Genomic DNA, 21,193 nt, shown 5'->3' with positions numbered 1-21,193 from the left:
TAACTCGGTTATCCAATGCTAGATTCACTAATCAAGTGTGCATCTTTGGCTATGGTTAATGGAAAACAGAAAATGATTTAAAAAAGCAAACATATAAATCTACGCCAGTAGATTTTACTCATTCAGATGAACAACTGTGCCTCAGGAACCTATATTATTATTATTGTGGGGCACGGGAATGTATTTAATTAATCATGCGGAAACTTAACTTAATACACTTATTAATAGTGCTTGTTTAGCATCACAGAAATATTGGTGAAAGCTTGGTTAACTTGGAACCATTTTGATGTATAATTTGGTACACGTACATATTTTATGAAATGTATTTTTGCATAGTTTATAGGAATATCATGGCTTTTTAAAACTATGACTTCTCTAATTCTTTGAGATGAAAACGTCTCAGTTGTAGTCTGGGATTTTGTCCTCATTTCAAGGTGTGAAAGCTGGGCTGAAGAGGACATACAATAGCGTGACCCAGGAGCAGCTGGATATCAGCAACCTGCCACAATGGAAACCCTTGCTGTTTGCTGTGGCTTTTCTCCACACCACTGTACAGGTCTGACTAAGTATCTCATCCTTAACTATACACACCCACCTTAACTATTTCCACTTTGCCCCCCTAGAGGGCAATTTCCACTTATTTTGTACTTTTCCTATAAAAGTGTCAATATCGGCTGTACCACCAATCTTCAACCCATGCACGCACTGAAAAAAACTGTCCTCTGATATTGATGTATCCTACAGGCATATATGCATAACAGCTGGATAAATACTGCCAGGATAAACTAAAAAGTTTTACAGTGATATAGCCCATCCCTGTGGTGAAAGCTTAGTGTATTCTGCACAGATTTGTCAGACAAAGATTTGCCGGCAAAGCACTCATTGGATGTTTTCCACACATCTGAATATTAATTCTGCTATGCGACCGCAGCAATATTCCTAAACTGTCCGTGACCTGAATATGACACATTATACCTTTTTGGGAAGGGTAGAAAACCCCATACAATAAGCTTACCATGTTTTCCATTAGTTCAGTTCTGAAATGACCTAGCATTTAGCATTTTCACAACAATAAGAAACAGTTCAAGAAGACATTTGCTTGGGTATTGTCCCAGCAAATAGATAGGCAGATAGTTTTCTCTAAAATGGTTGAACAGATCACCAAATATACATAAACATTTGTCAGAAAACAGTCATAGCTTCATAAGCACATTTGGTTCCATAAATATGTCTGTATGGAATAATTAGCTGAACAAACTTATATTTCTACCAAACCAGAAATAGGTCGGCCAGACGTGCAATAAATGTGAGCTAAGAAAAAAAAACTATGTCTTTATTCAACTTCTGAATTGTATATTTTTGTTCTTATATTGGAACATGCTTTTTGACATAGAGAAATGGTATCAAGGATTTTTAGAATATACCTTTTATTGTCTGAGTGTGGTGAGGGGGGGCTGGAGTTGTATTGTCCTGTTTTGCAATAAGTGGCTAAACATCTAAACTACTGTTCTTGCTAGTGGAGTCTTTTTAAAATTCTGGCATCAGCATTTTGTGGTTTTATTACATTGCAGTTTATATTTTTAAACAAAACAATAATGTGTTGTAAAGTACCACAATGGGGCAGCAGTTATAGGTCATGAATATAATGTATTAAATGGTTCATTTATGTTAGTGAATTATTGTTTTCTATAATTCATGTACTGCACAAGACTGCAGCTAGTTTTTGCTAATATTTATAAAAAAAAACTTTTTTTTACATTTGCTGTCACTTTAATGTCACTTTCTGTCACTGTTGCTGTAATATTAATAGCTGAAAAAATATTTTTTCTTTGCTCCCTGTTATTAAAGGAAAGGCGAAAATTTGGCCCTTTGGGTTGGAACATTCCATATGAATTCAACCAGGCAGACTTCACATCCAGTGTGCAGTTTGTTCAGAACCACCTTGATGAGATGGATGTAAAGAGGGGGGTGAATTGGAGCTGCCTGCGATACATGCTGGGTGAGGTGCAGTATGGAGGCCGCGTGACAGACGACCGGGACAAGCACCTGCTCAACACCTTTGCCACGGTCTGGTTTAGTGAAAGCATGTTCGGTGACCATTTCTGCTTCTACAAGGGCTATGCCATCCCCAAGGGAAAAAGTTTACAGGATTACCTGCAGCATATTGACACCCTGCCTCTTGTGGACTCTCCAGAGGTGAGGGAGATCAACATGGTGTGAATAATAATGACCATTTCACAGAATTGCTATTTGTCCATTGTATGCTCTGAAATTCAACTTCATTGAAACTCACTGTCTCTGCACTTGGTACTCAGCATTTAGACAAAGTGCAGTGAGTGCAATGAGTCAGTGGCATACTGTATGTCTAGTAAGACTCTGTCGGTCTGCAATATGTACTAACGGAGGCCTACATGGGTAAAAATGACCACTTCAAGTACTGGGAACTTTAGTTCTGTGAAATGATATGTCAGAGAGGGAATTACTTGTTTTCAAAGGTTTTGCCTTTTGCCTACAGCCCCTAAATGTCTTATTGAAATAATTGCAGAGAAAACCATTATTTAAGCCAATTATATTTAATACGTTTCCTCTTATTTCTGTGAAACGGAGGCCTTTCAGTTCAGGATGGGTAGATATTATTCTGTGGGTTAGATTTGGGTTTAACTTACATTAAGTTTCATGGTATATGAAGTAAAGGGCTTGACACTCACCTGTTTTTGCCTGTGAATATTGTATTTTATAAGCAAGACCCCCAAAAAAGAACTGTATTAAATCTGAAAATTAGAATTTAGGCTAGCTCGATGCAATCTATGCATAGTGCCATCTAATTTATGTGAGAATTTGTGTATATCTAAATTTATGGGAACCTCACACCACTTACAGTAAATGGTTGATTCCTGCTTTTTGAAAAATATTTTTTTCTTCAGTGACACAGATATTGTGATTTTAAGTGATTTTCTTGCAATATATAGCATATCACAGAATCACCCATATTGTGATACTGTCTTTTGTAATATTGTAATAGTATCATATCGTGAGTTACTCTGTGATTCCTACCCCTAGTAGCAAGGTGGAAACCCCTTCTAACCAAACGAAACCTGTATATGAAAGCAAAATTGCTGTTGTTTGCATTTCCAACAGGTTTTTGGGCTCCATCCAAATGCTGACATCACCTATCAGACCAACATGGCCAATGAGACACTGAGCACCATTGTCAACATTCAGCCCAAGGACAGTGGAAGTGGGGGAGGGGAGACCCGCGAGGCTACAGTACTGAGGTTGGCAGATGAGATGCTGGAGAAACTACCCCCTGACTACATACCTCATGAGGTAAACTCCCCCTGTATACATACCACACAAGGTAAACTACCCCTGATGATATACTGCATGAGGTATGAACTCTCTCTGAATACATGCAGCATGAGATAAACTCTCTCTGAATACATGCAGCATTAGATAAACTCCACCTGACTGCATTTATTAAGCTAAATATTTCTTAACTACCTTTTTCATGCTCAGAGGGATTATTTACCCTCTAAAATCACATTATGGCAGAAAGTCTGTTCAATTGTAGAAAATATACGTGGAACACTATACAGTAGGCTGGTTTCACTTACATAGACTAAACTTTAGTCCTGGACTGAATTGAGTTTTATATGCAGAATTGAATTTTGTGAAGGACTAGGTTTGTGAAACTGCAATTTAAGCTGAGGAAGACACATAGGGCCACATTTTGCATGCATAAAACCTGAAAAATGTGGCATGACATGGGTATGTTGGTTGTTCACGGTCTGTCTGAGATTAATGTCTTATTTACTAAGGCACCAATCAGTATCAATGAATACTGCCTATGCCTTTTTTTTTTTCGCAAGGAATGACAGGCGTTCCATGTCAACATGCTTAAGAGTGCCAAATGGCTGGTGCTAAGCAGGTGTAGGCTAGGTAATTCAATCACAGAGACTCCAGAATAAAAGTTTGAGAGATTTAACAATGAAATGTGTAGTACAATAGAAATTTTGGTGATGACTCCTTCACTTTAAATGACCCCTCTGGCGAGGGGGGATGCTGATCTGTCTGCAGTGATCGATGAATGGCAAGGCCTGGAATAAAAACATTAAATTTAAATTTAAATTATGTGAATTCACATTGATTTGGAGAAGAGCCCCCCAAGAGTCTGCCAGCTTGGCAACTCTGAACACTTGCAAAGTCGAAGGTAACCAAGTGATGCCATGCTTATACCATCAACACCACCATATACATACAGTCCCTTCAAAAGGTATTGGAACACCAAGGCCAATTCCTTTGTTTGTGCAATACACTGAATACATTTGCGCTTGAGATAAAAAGATGAACACAAGGCAAGAGTTCAGAATTTCAGCTTTCATTTCCTGGTATTTACACCTAGATGTGTTAAACGATAACATAGCAGCTTTGGTATCAGACTACCCAATTTTTAGGTGAGCAAATGTAATGGAACAGGTAGTATTTAAGTACATGAAAGTAAGTTAAGTACATGAAAGTAAGTTATCACATAAAGGTAATATGTTCATTTGTTTTGTAACAAATCTAGAAAAAAATAACAGGAAATACAAGCTGAAATTTGGATCTTGGTTATCTCTTGTACATATTTTTTACCTCAAACTCAATTGTCTTCAGTGTATTGCAAAAACTAAGGAATTGGCCTTGCTGTTCCAATACTTCAGGAGGGGACTGTACATGGAGTTGTATGTATGCTGTGTAAGTAGATGAAGACCAGTGGCCTAGGATTTCTAAAGTAGGGATGGATAGGCCATGTAGGGCGATAGTCCACATTTAACCAGAATGGCACTGAGATGCAAGCTGAACCAATGCCTGCTCATTGGTGCTCCGTTTGCCGTTATGTATGAGATCTCATGCAGAGAAATGGAAATGAATGCCTGCCACCAAGCTGTGAATATAAGAAGGTTGCACATGACAAACAACAAATTAATACACAAGAAATGCATAGACAGTAGAAACCAGGACCAGATACAGAGAAACCAAAAGCAATACAGTCATATTAGAGTTCAGGTCAGGAACAGTTCTGACAGATAGACACAGTATTGGATGCCAATTGGCTATTGGACAGAGACGATGGAATTCCTGAAATCGGAGCTGGGAGAGTGTGCTCTGCTGTAGCAATGAAGTTATAAATGATGGAAAGCCAGGCTAGGTGTCACACTAAGGGCATGATCATTCTTGAGTTAGATCGGTATCTTTATTGATTACTACTATGGCGTCATTGTCACAACAGAATATGTTTTTTTTCTGCTGCATTGCCGCATAGAACCCCACAAAAAGCATGTGAATACTATCAGATACATTTAAAAAAATACGATCCATTCGTGGTTGACAGAAATTAGGACTTTCGCTGGCAATTTACCTACAAACCATTGACCTTGGAGGAAACCACCAAAACCCTCAGATGGAGCTGCATCTGTGAACAGCTAAAGGGATTCTGCTTATTCTTCTGCATCATGTTTGTTTGAAGTTTGTTGTTTTACATAAGCTCAAACACAGTGGAAGTGGAAGATTTTTTTTCACTGAAAATATTTTCTGTTTTTGAGTGGATACATATTATTGTGGTGGTACCTGGCACACTTAGAAGTCACAGGTAAAACGCAGAACAAATCCCCTTTTTGATGACAATATCTCCAGAAATTAGCATTCTGTGTTGTTTTTCTAAGCTAAGTTGTTTTCCTAAAAGGACATTTGGAGACTCCAAAAGACACATGGAAACTAAATTATATTATGAGTCTTATGGCATGTAAAATACTGTATTTTTATCTTGAAGAAAAAGTGTTTGCGCTTCGCCCCACCTGTCACCCCTACCTTTAGCTCTCCTTGTGCTTTCCTCAGACAGCGACAGGTTGAGAAGATTGTAAAAAATAAGTACAATAATCACAATTCCATCTTGTATACTAATATATTCATTGAGGTCCATTGATTGACATTTTTGTCAAATACGCAACCTCCATCAACAAGTCAAACACATTCCACAATTTCACATTATTTATTATTCAAAAGCAGGTGTGTTCCTTATTTATAAGCATACTGAGTAATACAAAAATATTTTGGGAGTATATTTAGATGCTCACTGATATAAAATGGGGTCATGTCAATGAAAATGCCCTCTAGGATGTCCTCTGTTTCAACGTAGGCATCGAAAAATACATGAATTATTGTAAAACGACAACCTTTTTGGCCATAAAATCTCAAGAAATGTTTTGTTACACAGGCAGAGCAATGCTGTGTTGTTTTCTGCAAGCCTAACAAACAATACATCGTTGGAAATGTAATGCCATTAGCTGAAATGCATCTCAGTCGTTTCTTCAATACCATACCACTAGCCAGTTATATGGAGCTAAAGTCTTTCCGTGCTTGTTTTGCCACTCACGTTTTAACATAAGGAACTGTTGTCGCTAAAGCAATGGCATACAGGTTATACAGATAGAACCATGAGTTTATTGCATTTAAATGGTATATCCTGATACCATAATGATTGAAAATTTAACTGCAAAAAAAGGAATTCATGCAACAAAAAAAAACACACCGGCCCAGACTTGAAGGGTTAATAATGCAGTCTACTTTATCAAGGGGAAGAGAAGCTTGTTGCATAACGCTGTCTAGATTAACACCCAGTAACTCGATGGAAGTAGCCGGCCTGATAGTTTTCTTAAATGTAAATGTAAATGTGTACTATTGAAATTCTAGCTCGGGGCTTGGATGGTTAGATGGGAAATCAATCAAAAGGAAATCTAATAGGTATAGCACAAATTGGAGATACTCTTTATTCAACAAAATCCAGCATAGTGCTTCTGCCAAATTGTTAAATATTTGTGGACTACTCCTGCATCCAAAAGTGAGTCTACCTGCAAGGTGAGGGCACACTTGTGAGGGCACACTGATTTCAGGTGAGGATCCTTGCATATACCGCAAATATGGGGAAATTTACAATTGGGCCATTCACAAACACCTTCATTGAAATGGTTACAGAGGTGACTAAGTGATTCAAATAATTGACTTTCCTCCCCCGTATGTTGGTCTCATGATGCTTCAGGTTAAAAGATGGACCCATTTCATTGGTACCAGATACGAGAGAGCAAGAACTTAAACAAACTTGCACAAAGTTTGGACAAAGTTTGACTGAGTGCCCGATTGCGCTATATACGGTGCAGGCGAGAGCTTTGTGGCCACTGCAATGGCGAATCAGAAGCTCCGTGTCCAGGCAGGACCAATCAACATTGAACTGTGAGATAAACAAAGCAGCTTTCGCAGAAAAGGTTCTGTGGTACTCATGAAATGATCCCCCACCGTAACGTCATTGTAAATCGCATACTAGGGAGATATAGCCTAAGAGTCCAACTCTTGACGGCAGTCAGGATAAACAGCACAAATTATTATGGTAAACAAATTTGCCAATGATGAGAGAATGCTGTAGCTGAGGATCTGCAGTTTTGACAGTGCGAGCACATTACCACAATCAAGGATCCGTTTATGACATTCAGGTGATAGCAACAAAAAGGTAACCATGTTTACCTTGCAAGACTTGAGCTCGGATCTGAGGAGACATACTAGTAGCAGAGGAAATATGGCCTACCAGATGAAGGCAGGGAATGCCGCAGCTAGTGAGAAGGAAGTCAACCTGCGAACATGGACTGGCTGGCTGCACCTGCTTGAGTAGACAGGAGCAGACTGCCGCAGCTTCATCTTACTTCCATAACTTGGATTGGAGACCTCCTGGGAAAGCAGAGTTTGAAAAGGTGGAAAATGTCGAATAAAAATGGAAGTTTGTGTACTTTTAAAGGTGTAATAGGCCTATGTCTGTCCAAAACATTTAGTTGTTACTGGTATGTCTTGCTCTGCCGGCTCTTTTAAGTACTTCTTCGCCAACTGTAACCTGGATGCTGTTTTTTGGACTAAGTAGGGTTTGCATCTTGCAGTGTAGCCTCTGTAGTTCTGTTTGTGAAGTTTTCTGTGGATAGTGGTCACATCTATAACTACACTCTAAAGCTTGTTTTTGGTCAGTTGGACAGGTGTTTGGGGTTTTTGTTTCTTTATGGTGAGAATTCTTGTCCACAGGTCTTCCCTGGCCTACCAGGTCCTTTGTCATTACTGAGATCACCATTGCTCTCTTTCTTCTTACTGATGTTCCAAACAATTTATGTTAAAATCTGTTTTTGTTTTTTTTCATTGACTGTCACTGGTATAACTCTGGTTCTCATGTTGGCAAACAGCAATAACCAAAGGCAATCAATCAAAAGCCTAGAATCAAGACTACATACTGAAATATTTCTTATAGCTGGACTATGGAAGCGATTGAATACACAATACTAATCAGAAACAGCTGAGAAGCTGTCTAATTACTTTTTGGTCCCCTAAAATGAAGGGACTGATATTGATATATGATTACCAATACTCCAAGGTGACTGTGCCTTTAACCACATATTCATTGTTTCATTTCAAATTCAATGTGGTGCAGGACCACTGTTTAAATACTGGCATAATTGTTTGCTATTGTTTTGGAATGTTTTTAGGTGAAAGCCCGTCTTCAGAAGATGGGACTTTTCCAGCCCATGAATATATTCCTACGACAGGAGATTGACCGTATGCAGCGCATCATCGGACGGGTCCGCAGTACCCTCACCGACCTCAAACTTGCCATCGACGGTGAGTGTGTGAAGGTTTTGGAGAGACATGGGGCCGAATTCAGTTCTTGATCAAGGATAACAAGTGTTGTATTCTGTCATAAACCATTTGTGGCCAACAAGGTAGTATACACTCACTGAGTACTTAATTAGGAACATTTTTACTTTATTACACTTACTTATTCATCCGATTTTCTAATCCACCAATTGTGTGGCAGCAGTGCAATGCATACAGTCATGTAGATACGGGTCAGAAGCTTCTGTTAACATTCACATCAACCATCAGAAAAAAATGTGATCTAAGTGACTTTGACCATGGAATGATTGTTGATGGCAGACAGGGTGGTTTGAGTATCTCAGAAACTGCTGATTTCACGCACACTAGTCTCTAGAGTTTGCAAAGAATGGTGCAAAAAAAAAAAAAAAAGGCCAGACTTGTCAAAGCTGACAGGAAGGTGACAGTAATGCAAATAACCACACATTACAACAGTGGTAAGCAGAAGAGCATCTCTGAACACTAAAAGCATCATAACTAAGTCGATAGGCTACAGCAGTAGAAGTCTAATAAATACCTAATAAAGTGCACACTGAGTTTACAGCATATTCTCTTACTTGATGCATGAAAATGCGACCATTTATGAAGTCCGGAATTTAAAGCAGTGCAAAGGAAGAAAGGAAGAAAGTAGGAAACACCAGTTTGAAAATTGCTCTATAAATCATAAAATATAAATAAGATCGAATAGGGGAACAATGGGATGAATATGAGGTATATAGGGTGGTATTCAAAAGTAAAAGGAAGGTACAAAGATAATCATGTCATATTTCGATAACTTGTACTGCACAATTCAATTTTATTTGCTGAACAGATAAAAAAGATTAAATAAATAAAACCGTAAATTTGAGGTGCAAAGGTTTTGGCACACTGTCAATCAGTACTTAGTAACAGCACCGGTGGCAGAAATAACAGCTTCCAAACATTTCTTGTTGCCTGCCAACATTCTTTCGAGTTTTGTTTCAACTCTTCCTTGCAGAATCCTTTGAGTTCAGAAATATTCCTTTCCAGCTAGGGCTGGCCGATTAAACACATTTTATTTTCAATTATGATTTTGGCTTCCCACAATTATGAAAATAAAAAAATTTGGAAAACTGTTTTTCTACTGCATTCTATTAATGTTGTTCTCGTTTTGTCTTGTAAATCCGGCACACCCCTTTTCTTTGCAGTGGTGCACTCCGCCCCTCCCACAAAGCCCAAACTCAAAGTACATGAGACGGGTACGTGGGGGGTTTGGACCCAAAATGCACGACTCAGAAACAGTAGTGTAGTAAAGTCCCGTCAGGGCTTTATTTGGGGAATATCCAGAGAGCGTAGTCAAAAACAATGTTCATACAAGTAAATATCCAGCCAGAAAACCAAAGCGCAGTACCGAGGGAGAAGGCAGTGCCGTAGTCGGTACACCATGTGGGAAGTCCGGTAGCCAGGAAAGCTGTCAGCGGGGCAGAAGTACAGGCGGATGATAGGCAGGCTCAGGGTCAATGACGGTGCAAGAGTCAAGACCGAAGTCTGCTCCACGGGGCCAAAGCACAAAAACAGCAGGCAAAGTCGTGGTACAGGCAGGCGATGGTCAATAAACAATGGTCAATAAACAGGCTTGGATCGTAACGGGTAGACAAATGGCTTGACAAGATGCACTGACGAACAGGAGGCAAACAATTTTGCACAGACATGACATGAAACTGAGCTTATATGCAGGTGTAGACAGGTGTAGACAATTCGTTTGAGAGCAGCAAGAGAATGGAAATCAGGTGTGGAGGATTGACAAGTTGACAAGGTAATTAGTAATTGTTAGTAATAAACCTATCCTGCCCTAGCCCCTCTGAGGTATCGCCACCTTAACGTGGTGGAGGGGTTTGTGTGTCCCGGTGATCCTGGGAGCTAGGTTGTCGGGGGCACTGTTAGCCCCCAGTAGGGTCTCCCAAGGCAAATTGGTCCTGGGGGAGGGGCCAGACTAAGAGCGATTCAAAGACTCCATGATACGGCCACACAATGACCCAGTTACCTCGCCCGGAAAAGGGAAACCCTTGCTGGAGCCAGACCCGGGAGGGGAGCTTGTTGGCGAGCGTCTGGTGGCCGGGCCTTATCCCATGGGGCCCGGCCGGGCACAGCCCAAACTGGTCACGTGGGGTCGCCGCCCTGTGGGCTCATCACCTGCAGGGGTCGGCATCGGAGTCGGGTGCTTTGCCCAACGGGCAGTAGGCAAAGGCGGGGATCCGGGCGTGCTGATCCTCGCATTGCAGACTGGTTCTGGGGACGTGGAACGTCACCTCTCTGGTGGGGAAGGAACCGGAACTAGTGCGGGAGGCGGAGCGGTACCAACGAGATATAGTTGGGCTCACCTCCACGCACAGTACTGGTTCCAGAACCAAACTCCTGGAGAGGGGCTGGACTCTGTTCTTTTCTGGAGTTGCTCAAGGTGAGAGGCGCCGGGCGGGTGTGGGCATACTCACAAGCCACCGGCTGAGCACCACTGTGTTGGAGTTCCACCCGGGGAACGAGAGGGTCGCCTCTAAGCGACTACGTGTCGCTGGGGGGAAAGCTCTGACTGTCATTTGTGCTTATGCACCAAACGGCAGTTCAGAGTATCACTGGGCGGCATCCTGGAAAGGGTGCCACCCGGAGACTCCATAGTTCTGCTGGGCGAGTTCAACGCTCACGTGGGCAATGACGGAGAAACCTGGAGCGGGGTGATTGGGAGGAATGGCCTGCCTGATCTGAACCCAAGTGGTGTTTTGTTATTGGACTTCTGTGCTGGTCATGGATTGTCGATAACAAACACCATGTTCGAGCATAGGGTAGCTCACAAGTGTACTTGGTACCAGAGCACCTTAGGCCAAAGACCGATGATCGACTTTGTGGTCGTATCATCAGACCTGCGGACGTATGTCTTGGACACTCGGGTGAAGAGAGGAGCAGAGCTGTCAACTGATCACCACCTGGTGGTGAGTTGGATCAAGTGGCCGGGGAGGCTGCCGGACATACCCGGTAAACCCAAAAGTGTAGTGAGGGTAAACTGGGAACGTCTGGCGGAGGCCCCTGTTCACGACATTGTTGGGCTGTCTTGGCTGACACGCCTCTTCAGTGTCGCGTGGAGGTCGGGGACAGTACCTGCAGAGTGGCAGACCGGGGTGGTGGTCCCCATTTTCAAGAAGGGGGACCGGAGGGTGTGCTCCAATTATCGGGGTATCACACTCCTCAGTCTCCCTGGGAAAGCTTACTCTAGGGTGCTGGAAAGGAGGCTCCGACCGACGGTCGAACCTCGGATTCAGGAGGAGCAGTGTGGCGTCCGTCCTGGTCGTGGAACAGTGGACCAGCTCTTTACCTTGGCAGGGTTGCTGGCGGGGTCATGGGAGTTTGCCCATCCAGTCCACATGTGCTTTGTGGACTTGGAGAAGGCTTTCGACCGTGTCCCCCGGGGAACCCTGTGCGGTGTACTGCAGGAGTATGGGGTACCGGGTCCGTTGTTACAAGCCATCCGGCCCCTGTATAACCTAAGTGAGAGCTGTGTCCGCATTCTCGGCACAAAGTGAAGCACGTTTCCTGTGGGTGTTGGACTCCGCCAAGGTTGCCCCTTGTCACCGGTCCTGTTTGTGGTATTCATGGACAGGATCTCAAGGCAGAGCCGAGGTGAGGAGAGTGTCGGTTTGGTGACCTCAGAATCGCATCTCTGCTTTTTGCGGATGATGTGGTTCTGCTGGCTTCATCGGACTGTGACCTTCAGCGCGCACTGGAGCGGTTTGCAGCCGAGTGTGAAGCGGCCGGGATGAGAGTCAGCACCTCCAAGTCCGAGGCTATGGTTCTCTGCCGGAAAACGATGGATTGCTCCCTCCGGGTTGGGAACGAGTCTTTGCCCCAAGTGAAGGAGTTCAAGTATCTCGGGGTCTTGTTCACGAGTGAGGGTAGAAGGGAGCTTGAGATCGTCAGGTGGATCGGTGCAGCGTCAGCAGTAATGCGGGCGTTGCATCGGACCGTCGTGGTGAAGAGGGAGCTGAGCCAGAAGCGAAGCTCTCGATTTACTGGTCGATCTACGTCCCAACCCTCACCTATGGTCACAAGCTTTGGGTAGTGACCGAAAGAACGAGATCGAGTATACAAGCGGGCGAAATGAGCTTCCTCCGTAGGGTGGCTGGGCTCAGCCTTAGAGATAAGGTGAGGAGCTCGGACATCCGGAGGGAGCTCGGAGTAGAGCCGCTGCTCCTTCGCGTCGAAAGGAGCCAATTGAGGTGGTTCGGGCATCTGATCAGGATGCCTCCCGGGCGCCTCCCTTTGGAGGTTTTCCGGGCTCGTCCAACTGGGCAGAGACCCCGAGGGAGACCCAGAGCCCGCTGGAGAGATTATATGTCTCTCCTGGCCTGGGAATGCCTTGGGATCCCAGGAGGAGCTAGAATGCGTTGCTGGGGAGAGGGATGCCTGGAATACCCGGCTTTGCCTACTGCCACCGTGACCCGACTCCGGATAAGCGGGTGATGATGGATGGATGGATAGATGCCCTAGCATTAATAAATTAGTAAATGACATGCACAAGAAACGTAAGGTAACATGAACACATGATTAGAATGTTAGTATTACCCAATCCTGATCTAGCATTAGTAGGTTAGTAAATAGACAAGAGAAATTGAAACAATTAGGGTGTGAGTGACAGAAAGGGAGAGAGAGAAAGCAGGAATGCAAGGTTTGCAGAAAGACATGGAAAAGTGTATGCTAAATCAATGAACAGTGCAACATAACATGGAACATAAATTGTGACATAACAAGTTTGCAAAACAATGACAATATACAACAACTATACTATATAACATGACATGGCAAGACTAACAATTAAATCGTAACAACTAAACATGAAACATAACATGACATGAAACATAAAAACATGGTAAGACTAGACTAACATAATACATGACATGACAATAACATAACCAAGACAATAACTAAACATAAAACATGACATGACAAACATGAAACGTGACAGTACACGCACGTAAACACATGTGCGAGAGTCTTGAGAAAGACGGAACTTTCTACTTCATTGTCGAGATGCACCAGGAGTTACAAACTACAACCTCCAGCCCACCTTATAACAGAAATGGCTTTGGGTGAAGATATTGCATGCTGTAGCCCATTTAAGTAATTTGGATGCCTTGTATTTTTTTCTCAAGGAAAACTACATTAAGACTAAATATGTATACTCTTTGCTAATATAGACGTTGCTGTTGATATAGCTACTGCATGTTTTTATCCTTTATCATGGAGTGAATAGAGCTTGTCAGAAGGCTTGGAAGCCTAAAGCCAAAACTGGAACGTGTCAATAAGACTAATCTAATGATGCATCAACTTGGAAAAAACATGAAACTACAGCAAATAGGAGTAAAGTAGCCTACTTTAAACTGTATCGAAGATGCAAGCAGGTAATTGTGATATTAATGAAAGTTTAATTAACACTTACGTATGTACAAGGGATTGCAAAGCATGTCTCTAAAGAATCTGGAGAATACACTGGTGGACTGTGCGTAGAAGAACGCTTCTGGTGTGACAGAATGCGTGCAAATTGTCATTTTGTTTTCGCTACGCGTACGCAACGCATCTGGTGTAATTACATTAGCCTCACAGGTCATTACATCGATTGAGATTTCAAAATGAAGGCGAAATGTCTCTAAACTGTGTTTTTTTTCCCCGAAGGCCACATGGGGCAAATTTATTTCTTTGTTTTTAAAGTTCAAGGAAATCCACTGTAAAAACAAGTTTTGAAAAAAGTTTAAAAAATGGATGCTGTTCCAAAGTCAATGCGTAAAGGTGTTAAACAATCATCATCTCAATATTGACCTAAATAATCATGATTATGATTTTTGCCACAATCAAGCAGCCCTACCTGCAGATGGAAATTTCCTCAGCAGTTTAACACTGGGCCATGCTGCAGATCATGTACACCGAATTCAGGGAGGATTGGGCAAACTCTATAGAAGTACAAAAAAGTGGTTTTCCAAAAAATAGAGCTTTAGTTTATATTGTTTATGCTTTTATGTAGTACTTTACATAGTTTAGCATAGTGTATTTAAACTGGTTGCTTTAGTGAGTTAACCAGTTTTGCCATTATTGCTCATTTTAGTCAGTTGCAACCATTTCTGTTATATTCTACGTTGCTTTGGATAAGATGAGAGAAATAACAGCCAAGGGTGAAGCAAAATATCCTGCACTATCCTCAACTCCTGAGCTGGCTCAGTCACAGATATCAGCAAAGCTGAGGTGACATCACATCAAGGAAATGTGAAATTTGAGGTGGTCACTACTGCTTGTTTGTTTATCTTGAGAAGCTCATTGATTCTGGCAGACAGTGTGTTATACTGAAAATAAGCACCCAGATTAACAAGGATGTTGCTGTCCTCCAGGCACCATCATCATGTCTGAAGACTTGAGGGATGCCCTAGACAACATGTATGATGCCCGCATCCCCAAGCTGTGGCACAAGATCTCCTGGGATTCAGCCACTCTGGGCTTCTGGTTCACAGAGCTGCTAGAGAGAAACCAGCAGTTCCACACCTGGCTTTTCAATGGGAGACCCAACCAGTTCTGGTTAACTGGCTTCTTTAATCCCCAAGTAAGGGCAAAGAAAGGTGGTCAAGGAGTATGTTTTGAACGTGGAACTCTACTGTATGATGTAACTCATGGATTTAACTCATGGATTTTAACAATGTGATCTTTTTTTGTTTGTTTTTAAGGTAGTGTGGTTTGAGCAATTTAATTTATTGTGCCACAAGTTCTTATATGTGTTTGGTTTTGAAAGGGTTTCTTGACAGCCATGCGCCAAGAGACCACACGGATGAACCTGTCCAAAGGCTGGGCTCTTGACACTGTGATCCTGCACAATGATGTCACCAGAATGATGAGGGAGGATGTGATAGGGCCCCCACCAGCAGATATAGGTGGAGTCTACATCTATGGGCTGTTTCTGGATGGTGCCGGGTGGGACCGGCGAAACGCTAAACTCACAGAGTCATCTCCCAAGGTTTGTGTTAAATGATTTTGAAAATCTAATAATGATCATTTGGTATTGCTTTCTCCATCAGCACATCTTCCAAAGCTAGGGATGTTTAGTCGCATACATACACTTGGCTCCCACCAGGAATCAGCCTCCCACCAGGAATATTTCAAATGTAATGTTATTAAATCTATGGCTGTATATTTTGGGTAGCAAGGTGGTACAGTCGCCTGTCACTGTCATGTCACAGCAAGAAGGAATGGTGAATGGTGTTTGTGTCCTGCAAAGGATTGGTGACCTGTCCAGGTATATTCCTGCCTCTCACAAATGTGTGCCGGGATAGGCTCCAACCCTGCCTAAGAATAAATGGGTTACATAGTGGATGGATGGTTGTATTGTGAACTTTGTTTTACCTTTCATTTTAAGTCATGATAAGATTCTAGAGTCCTACTCTGACATGCTTCATACACAAGCCCCCTGAATTTGGGACTTCAAAACTTCAGTTTTCATGTTCTGTATCATTTTGTTACACTGCATATATTTTATAAATTTGACTAACTACTGAACTACAGTTTAGTAACATGTTTTTGAGAATAACACTGGCAAGTCCTACTGACAGTATTTTAACAGACATATAATATAAAAAGTAAGGAAGTGTAAGGATGCGGTGCTTTTCAATTTGTATTCAGAATGTCGGCAGATGCAAGGTTTATTGATCTATTGAGACAAAACCATTAGGAAGGGGGGGTGGGGGGTTGGGTTGGAGAGTACTTTTTAAATTGATATTGTATATGTAATACTGAATATGTGCAGTCTAAATTATCTCAGTGTGATTGACTTTCCTGCAGGTGCTGTTCACATCCCTCCCAGTGGTCCACGTCTATGCCATCAGCACCTCCTCACCTCCCGATCCCAAACGTCAACAGCAGGGTATTAGCTTGTACACCTGCCCTGTTTACAAGAAACCCAGACGCACTGACCTCACCTATATCTTTTCCCTGTTCCTTCGCACATCACAGGTGCCTGAGCACTGGACCCTGCGGGGTGTTGCTTTGCTCTGCGACTCCAAATGAGACCTGACACCCAAAGCATTGCTGCTGTCATATTCCATATGCATATTCTTCTTTTGTGTTAAGGATCCTTTGAGAATCCAATTTTAGAATGTTTTTTTCAGCTATATAATTATATTTACCACTATAGCAGTCTATTAAGAATTAATAGTTTTCTTTCATTCAAGCACTTTTCTAGACACAGAGATGAGATACTATACATCTTTAAATGACAGCTTCGGTCATTCCATTTTGTTTTATTGTCTAATTAACTGAACAATTCAAATAATCAAGCTGGTAATGGATGTTTGGACCCACATTAATTATTCAAATTCAGGCCTACTGCTTATTTATTAGCCGACTGAATAATACTACAAATAGTTTGATAATGTTTTGACTTAAATGTTCACCGATATAAAACTGGATCAAGTCACTGAACATGCCCTCTGCTGAGAGTCAAAGCTGTTTTCACTTTACTCAGAAATATTCACATAGATGACTGATTTCTTCCAAGGCCGTGTCTGTTTAGACATTGCAAAAATACACAGAATTTATAATTTAACTTATTTCACAATTTGACTTATGTACTGCATTGGAGATATGAATCATGGTATGGTGATATCACCTTGGCTTTGTGTTATTTTAACAGGAATACATAGAATGTCCCTCTCCATGTTTGATGGCATTGCATGTATTTATGCAAAGATTGTGTTCAAAGAATTCTGCATACAGATAATGTTATGTTCTTCAGAATTTGCCCCGGACTACTAAGTAATGATTCAAGAAGTTGTTACCTTTCATTAAAGTGCACTTTAAGATATTAAACATACCTGTCAATTTCTATATTTCATTGGACATTACCAGGACTACAAAATATGTTGTTTGTATGCTGTTTATTTCTAGTAATATTTCTTTCCTCCAGGAATAAAAACATAAAACAAAATGTGTTGGTTTTTCAGACACTACTCTGTAGACTGAAAAGATGTCCATCTAAAATTCTGCTAGAGTTAATATCACATAAAATACACTCAGTGAGCTCTTTATTAGGTATTTATACTAGACTCATTTTTTAGACTTACTGGTCTTCTGGGGCCGGTTTTTCAAAAGTAATCTGATCGGATTACGGCTATCGGATTGGATAAAATCTTGAAAATGGGTTTTTCAAAAGAAAAAAAGGATTCAGAAATTGGATTGGATCACGTAATCCAATCTTGTTGTTGATCCGGATCAAACCTTGAGTTTGGGTTTTTCAAAACTTTTTGGTAGGATTGGGATCATTTTGATCTCAAAAATCCCAAAGGATTAAACTGATCCCAGCAGGAGGGTGGATTCATGGTGGATATCAGTAATAAAACTAGGTAACTAAAATTGGTTAGTTAAATAATAAAACATTTATATCATGCATTTTACAGTATTTATATTTATTCATCAATTTCACTTGAATTGTTCAACAGGAAGTACATAAAGTAGGTAGGCTATGTAGGCTAGCAACCTTTCAGTACAGCAAATTATAAATTATAAATATTTCGGCCCCATAAAATAATCCCCAAAACAGCTGTCAATATTGAACTCAAATAATAAATTCTGTCTTTGTTCATTAAACATTAATCACACTGACACAATCATCAGTCATGGACTTATCAAAAATAGTGTCTAACAATTGCATCTCTTATTGGTCGTCCAGTCGGGCCCTCATTCTGACAGAATGCCGGAGGTTGGTCAGTGTCTCCAATGGGCTCAGGTGCATCAGGGATGTTATCACAGAGAGGGACTTTGCACCTGGTCGCGATGTTGTGTAGGACAATGCAAGCAAGTATTATGTTGCATGCTTTCTGTGGTTCCACTCTCAAGTAGTTAAGGCATGCAAAGCGCCTCTTCAGAACTCCATTTAAGCGCTCAATGGTGCATCTTGTTTTGCAATGAGCAGTGTTGAAGCGTGCCTGCTCAGGCGTGTTTGCAGCCAGAAAAGGGGTCATCAGCCATGGTAGAAGAGGGAGGGTAGGCACTGTCTCCTAATATGATACCATTTGGTCGGTTGGTTTGGAGCTCTCTATATAGAGCGCTCTCCCTCAGGATGCGCGCATCATGGACAGACCCAGGCCACTTCACAAGGCAGTTTGTGATGAGGAGCTCAGCGTTGCCCACAAGTTGAACGTTGATGCTGTGTCTCCCCTTTCGGTTTACACTCTCATGAGGTGCTTGTATGTGCACATGGGTGCAGTCGATTGCTCCAATAGTATTGGGCATATTCCCCAAAAGAAAAAAATTCTGCTTGGCCTGGATGATCTGGTCATCCTTCGGAAATGAAACAAATTCATTAATCAGGTTGGCCAATGCAGTTGACACACTTTTCAGAACATCACAAACAGTTGATTTTTCCACACCCATGTAGTCACCCACAACTTGGTAGAAAGTCCCACACGCATAGAAGCAAAGAGCAATGAGGACCTGTTCCTCCACAGACAGACCATGACTCCTTTGGGTTCTGTGTTGGAGGTTGGGCCTGAGAAGGTCCACAATATACTGAATATCAGCTCTTCTAAAGAAAACCTGAGCATACAGCTCCTCTTTGGTATATTTCTGCAGTGGATCTATACGCTCAACATGCACCCTTTGACGGTATCTTCTCCTGTGGTGGTGATGGACACCTGCCATGTCACTGCCTCTCTGTGACCTTCTCTCTGAGTCCTCTGAGAAAGGCTGAATATACATATGACTGTGTAAATTGGTCTTCCCAAACACACCTGTTAGCTTAATTGCTTTAGCTTGTGTTCAATTAATGGAATCATACCCAAGGCCTATAAAATGATGCTTGCTACATCAAAGCGGTGGAACTTTGGACTCAAAAAGCCGAAATTTCTCTGCTGCTGAAACCCACGCCCTACTGGAGGGTGTTAGGTGCCATTATAGGTCATTGGTAGGATCTTTTAGTTCTGCCTAGGGTGGTGAAGTGAGCAGTAAAATGAAGAAGGAAATTTGGGCTGAAATCACACAACATGTGAATGCCAGAAGAGGACAACAGAGCAACTAAGATTTCGGTGGAAGAGTCGGAAGCTCTGCATGGGATCCAAGATGTTGCAGAGGATGGTGAGCCTGTGATGACAGCAGAAAGTGAGCCTTCTTCAGAAACATTTATTCTTAATCTCAGCCCTGTAATCGAGGGAGAAGGTCAATCACAGGTGGAGCCAGAAGGCCTAGTTCCCACAGGACCCCCAGAGAGAGGCTCAAAGCACTCAAAGAAAGATGACGCCTATAAGGTACTTCTGCAAAAAGAGACTGAAAGGGCAGAAGTACAGATCCATCTAGCTGAGGAACAGCTTATTCTTGCCCGACTGCAGCAAACCAAGGCCAGACTTGAGATCCGCCTCCTAAAAGCCAAGCTTGGACAAGCTGGTCTCTCCACAGCAGACGAAGCAGATGATGATGATGAAGAAGAAGAAGAACTCATAAGAAGAACTACTCATAAGAAGAACTAAGAAGTAATTTATTTTGTTAAGTATGGACATTTAAGCCTTTTTTATCCAGTTCAATTCAATAAATCTTTGTTTGAAACCTGTTCGAAACATCCATAATGTATTTGTGAGTAAAGTATGTATTTATTTATTTGTTGTAGGTCTCAGATGAGCGGACTGCCTGTTTCCAAGAATTGGACAATGGAGGGGGATGTTTATATTGTTTGTTTGCTGTTCCGTTCAGTCCTATTTTCTGTTCAAATAAAGCATATTGGAGTGACCCCACACTATTCTACCTGTTGTTCTTTACATAGCTACATTGTGATAGTTCCATTTAGACCACAGGTAATCCAGATTTGGTAATCCTGAAAAGTTTGAATCCGGATCAGAGTAATCCAATCCCACATTGCTTTGAAAAACCAGCATAAAAATAAAATGGATTACGTGATCCTGGATAGCAGAAAAAGAGATTTCCAAATCTGGATCAATTTGATCCAGATTAAAACTTTTGAAAAACCGGCCCCTGCTGCTGTAGTCTATCCACTTAAGAGGTTTGATGCATTCTGTGTTCAGAGATGCTCTTCTGCATACCACTGTTGGTATGTGTGGTTTTTTGCATTACTGTCACCTTCCTGTCAGCTTCGACCAGTCTGGCCATTCTCCTCTGAACACTCTCATTAACAATGCATTTCTGCCTGCAGAACTGCTGCTCACTTGATTCACCATTCTTTGCAAACTGTAGAGACTGTTGTGTGTGAAAATCCCAGGAGATCAGCAGTTTCTGAGATACTCAATCCATCCTGTCTGGCACCAATAATCATCCCACGGCACAAAGTCACTTAGACCATATTTCTTCCCCCTTCTGATATTTGGTCTGAAAAACAGCTGAACCTCTTGATCTTGTCTGAATGCTTTTATGCATTTAGTTGCTCCTACACGATTGTTAATGCAAATATTTGCATTAACAAACTGGTGTACAGGTCTACCGAATAAAGTGATCA

The 21,193-nt window shown here is 41.7% G+C and overlaps 1 protein-coding gene and 1 pseudogene across 1 annotated transcript in view; one reads left to right on the top strand and one right to left on the bottom strand.

Annotated features, from left to right (window-relative positions):
* Window positions 1-17,683, top strand: part of dnah5l (dynein, axonemal, heavy chain 5 like) — a 168,438-nt gene extending 150,755 nt beyond the window's left edge. Inside the window, exons 69-75 of the mRNA XM_061238957.1 lie at window positions 435-556; window positions 1,849-2,196; window positions 3,139-3,327; window positions 8,553-8,685; window positions 15,102-15,310; window positions 15,497-15,718; window positions 16,540-17,683. Of these exons, the coding sequence (XP_061094941.1) occupies window positions 435-556; window positions 1,849-2,196; window positions 3,139-3,327; window positions 8,553-8,685; window positions 15,102-15,310; window positions 15,497-15,718; window positions 16,540-16,764 (1,448 nt within the window). The 3' untranslated portion in view covers window positions 16,765-17,683. The remainder of the gene's footprint in view (window positions 1-434; window positions 557-1,848; window positions 2,197-3,138; window positions 3,328-8,552; window positions 8,686-15,101; window positions 15,311-15,496; window positions 15,719-16,539) is intronic.
* LOC133127778 (putative nuclease HARBI1) lies at window positions 16,861-21,118 on the bottom strand (annotated as a pseudogene).
* Between the last annotated feature and the right edge of the window lie 75 nt (window positions 21,119-21,193).

Source organism: Conger conger, chromosome 4 (assembly GCF_963514075.1).
Source record: "Conger conger chromosome 4, fConCon1.1, whole genome shotgun sequence".
Classification (NCBI taxonomy): Eukaryota; Metazoa; Chordata; class Actinopteri; order Anguilliformes; family Congridae; genus Conger; species Conger conger.
The sequence above is the reverse complement of the archived record's forward strand: the minus strand, read 5'-3'. Positions and strand labels throughout refer to the sequence as shown.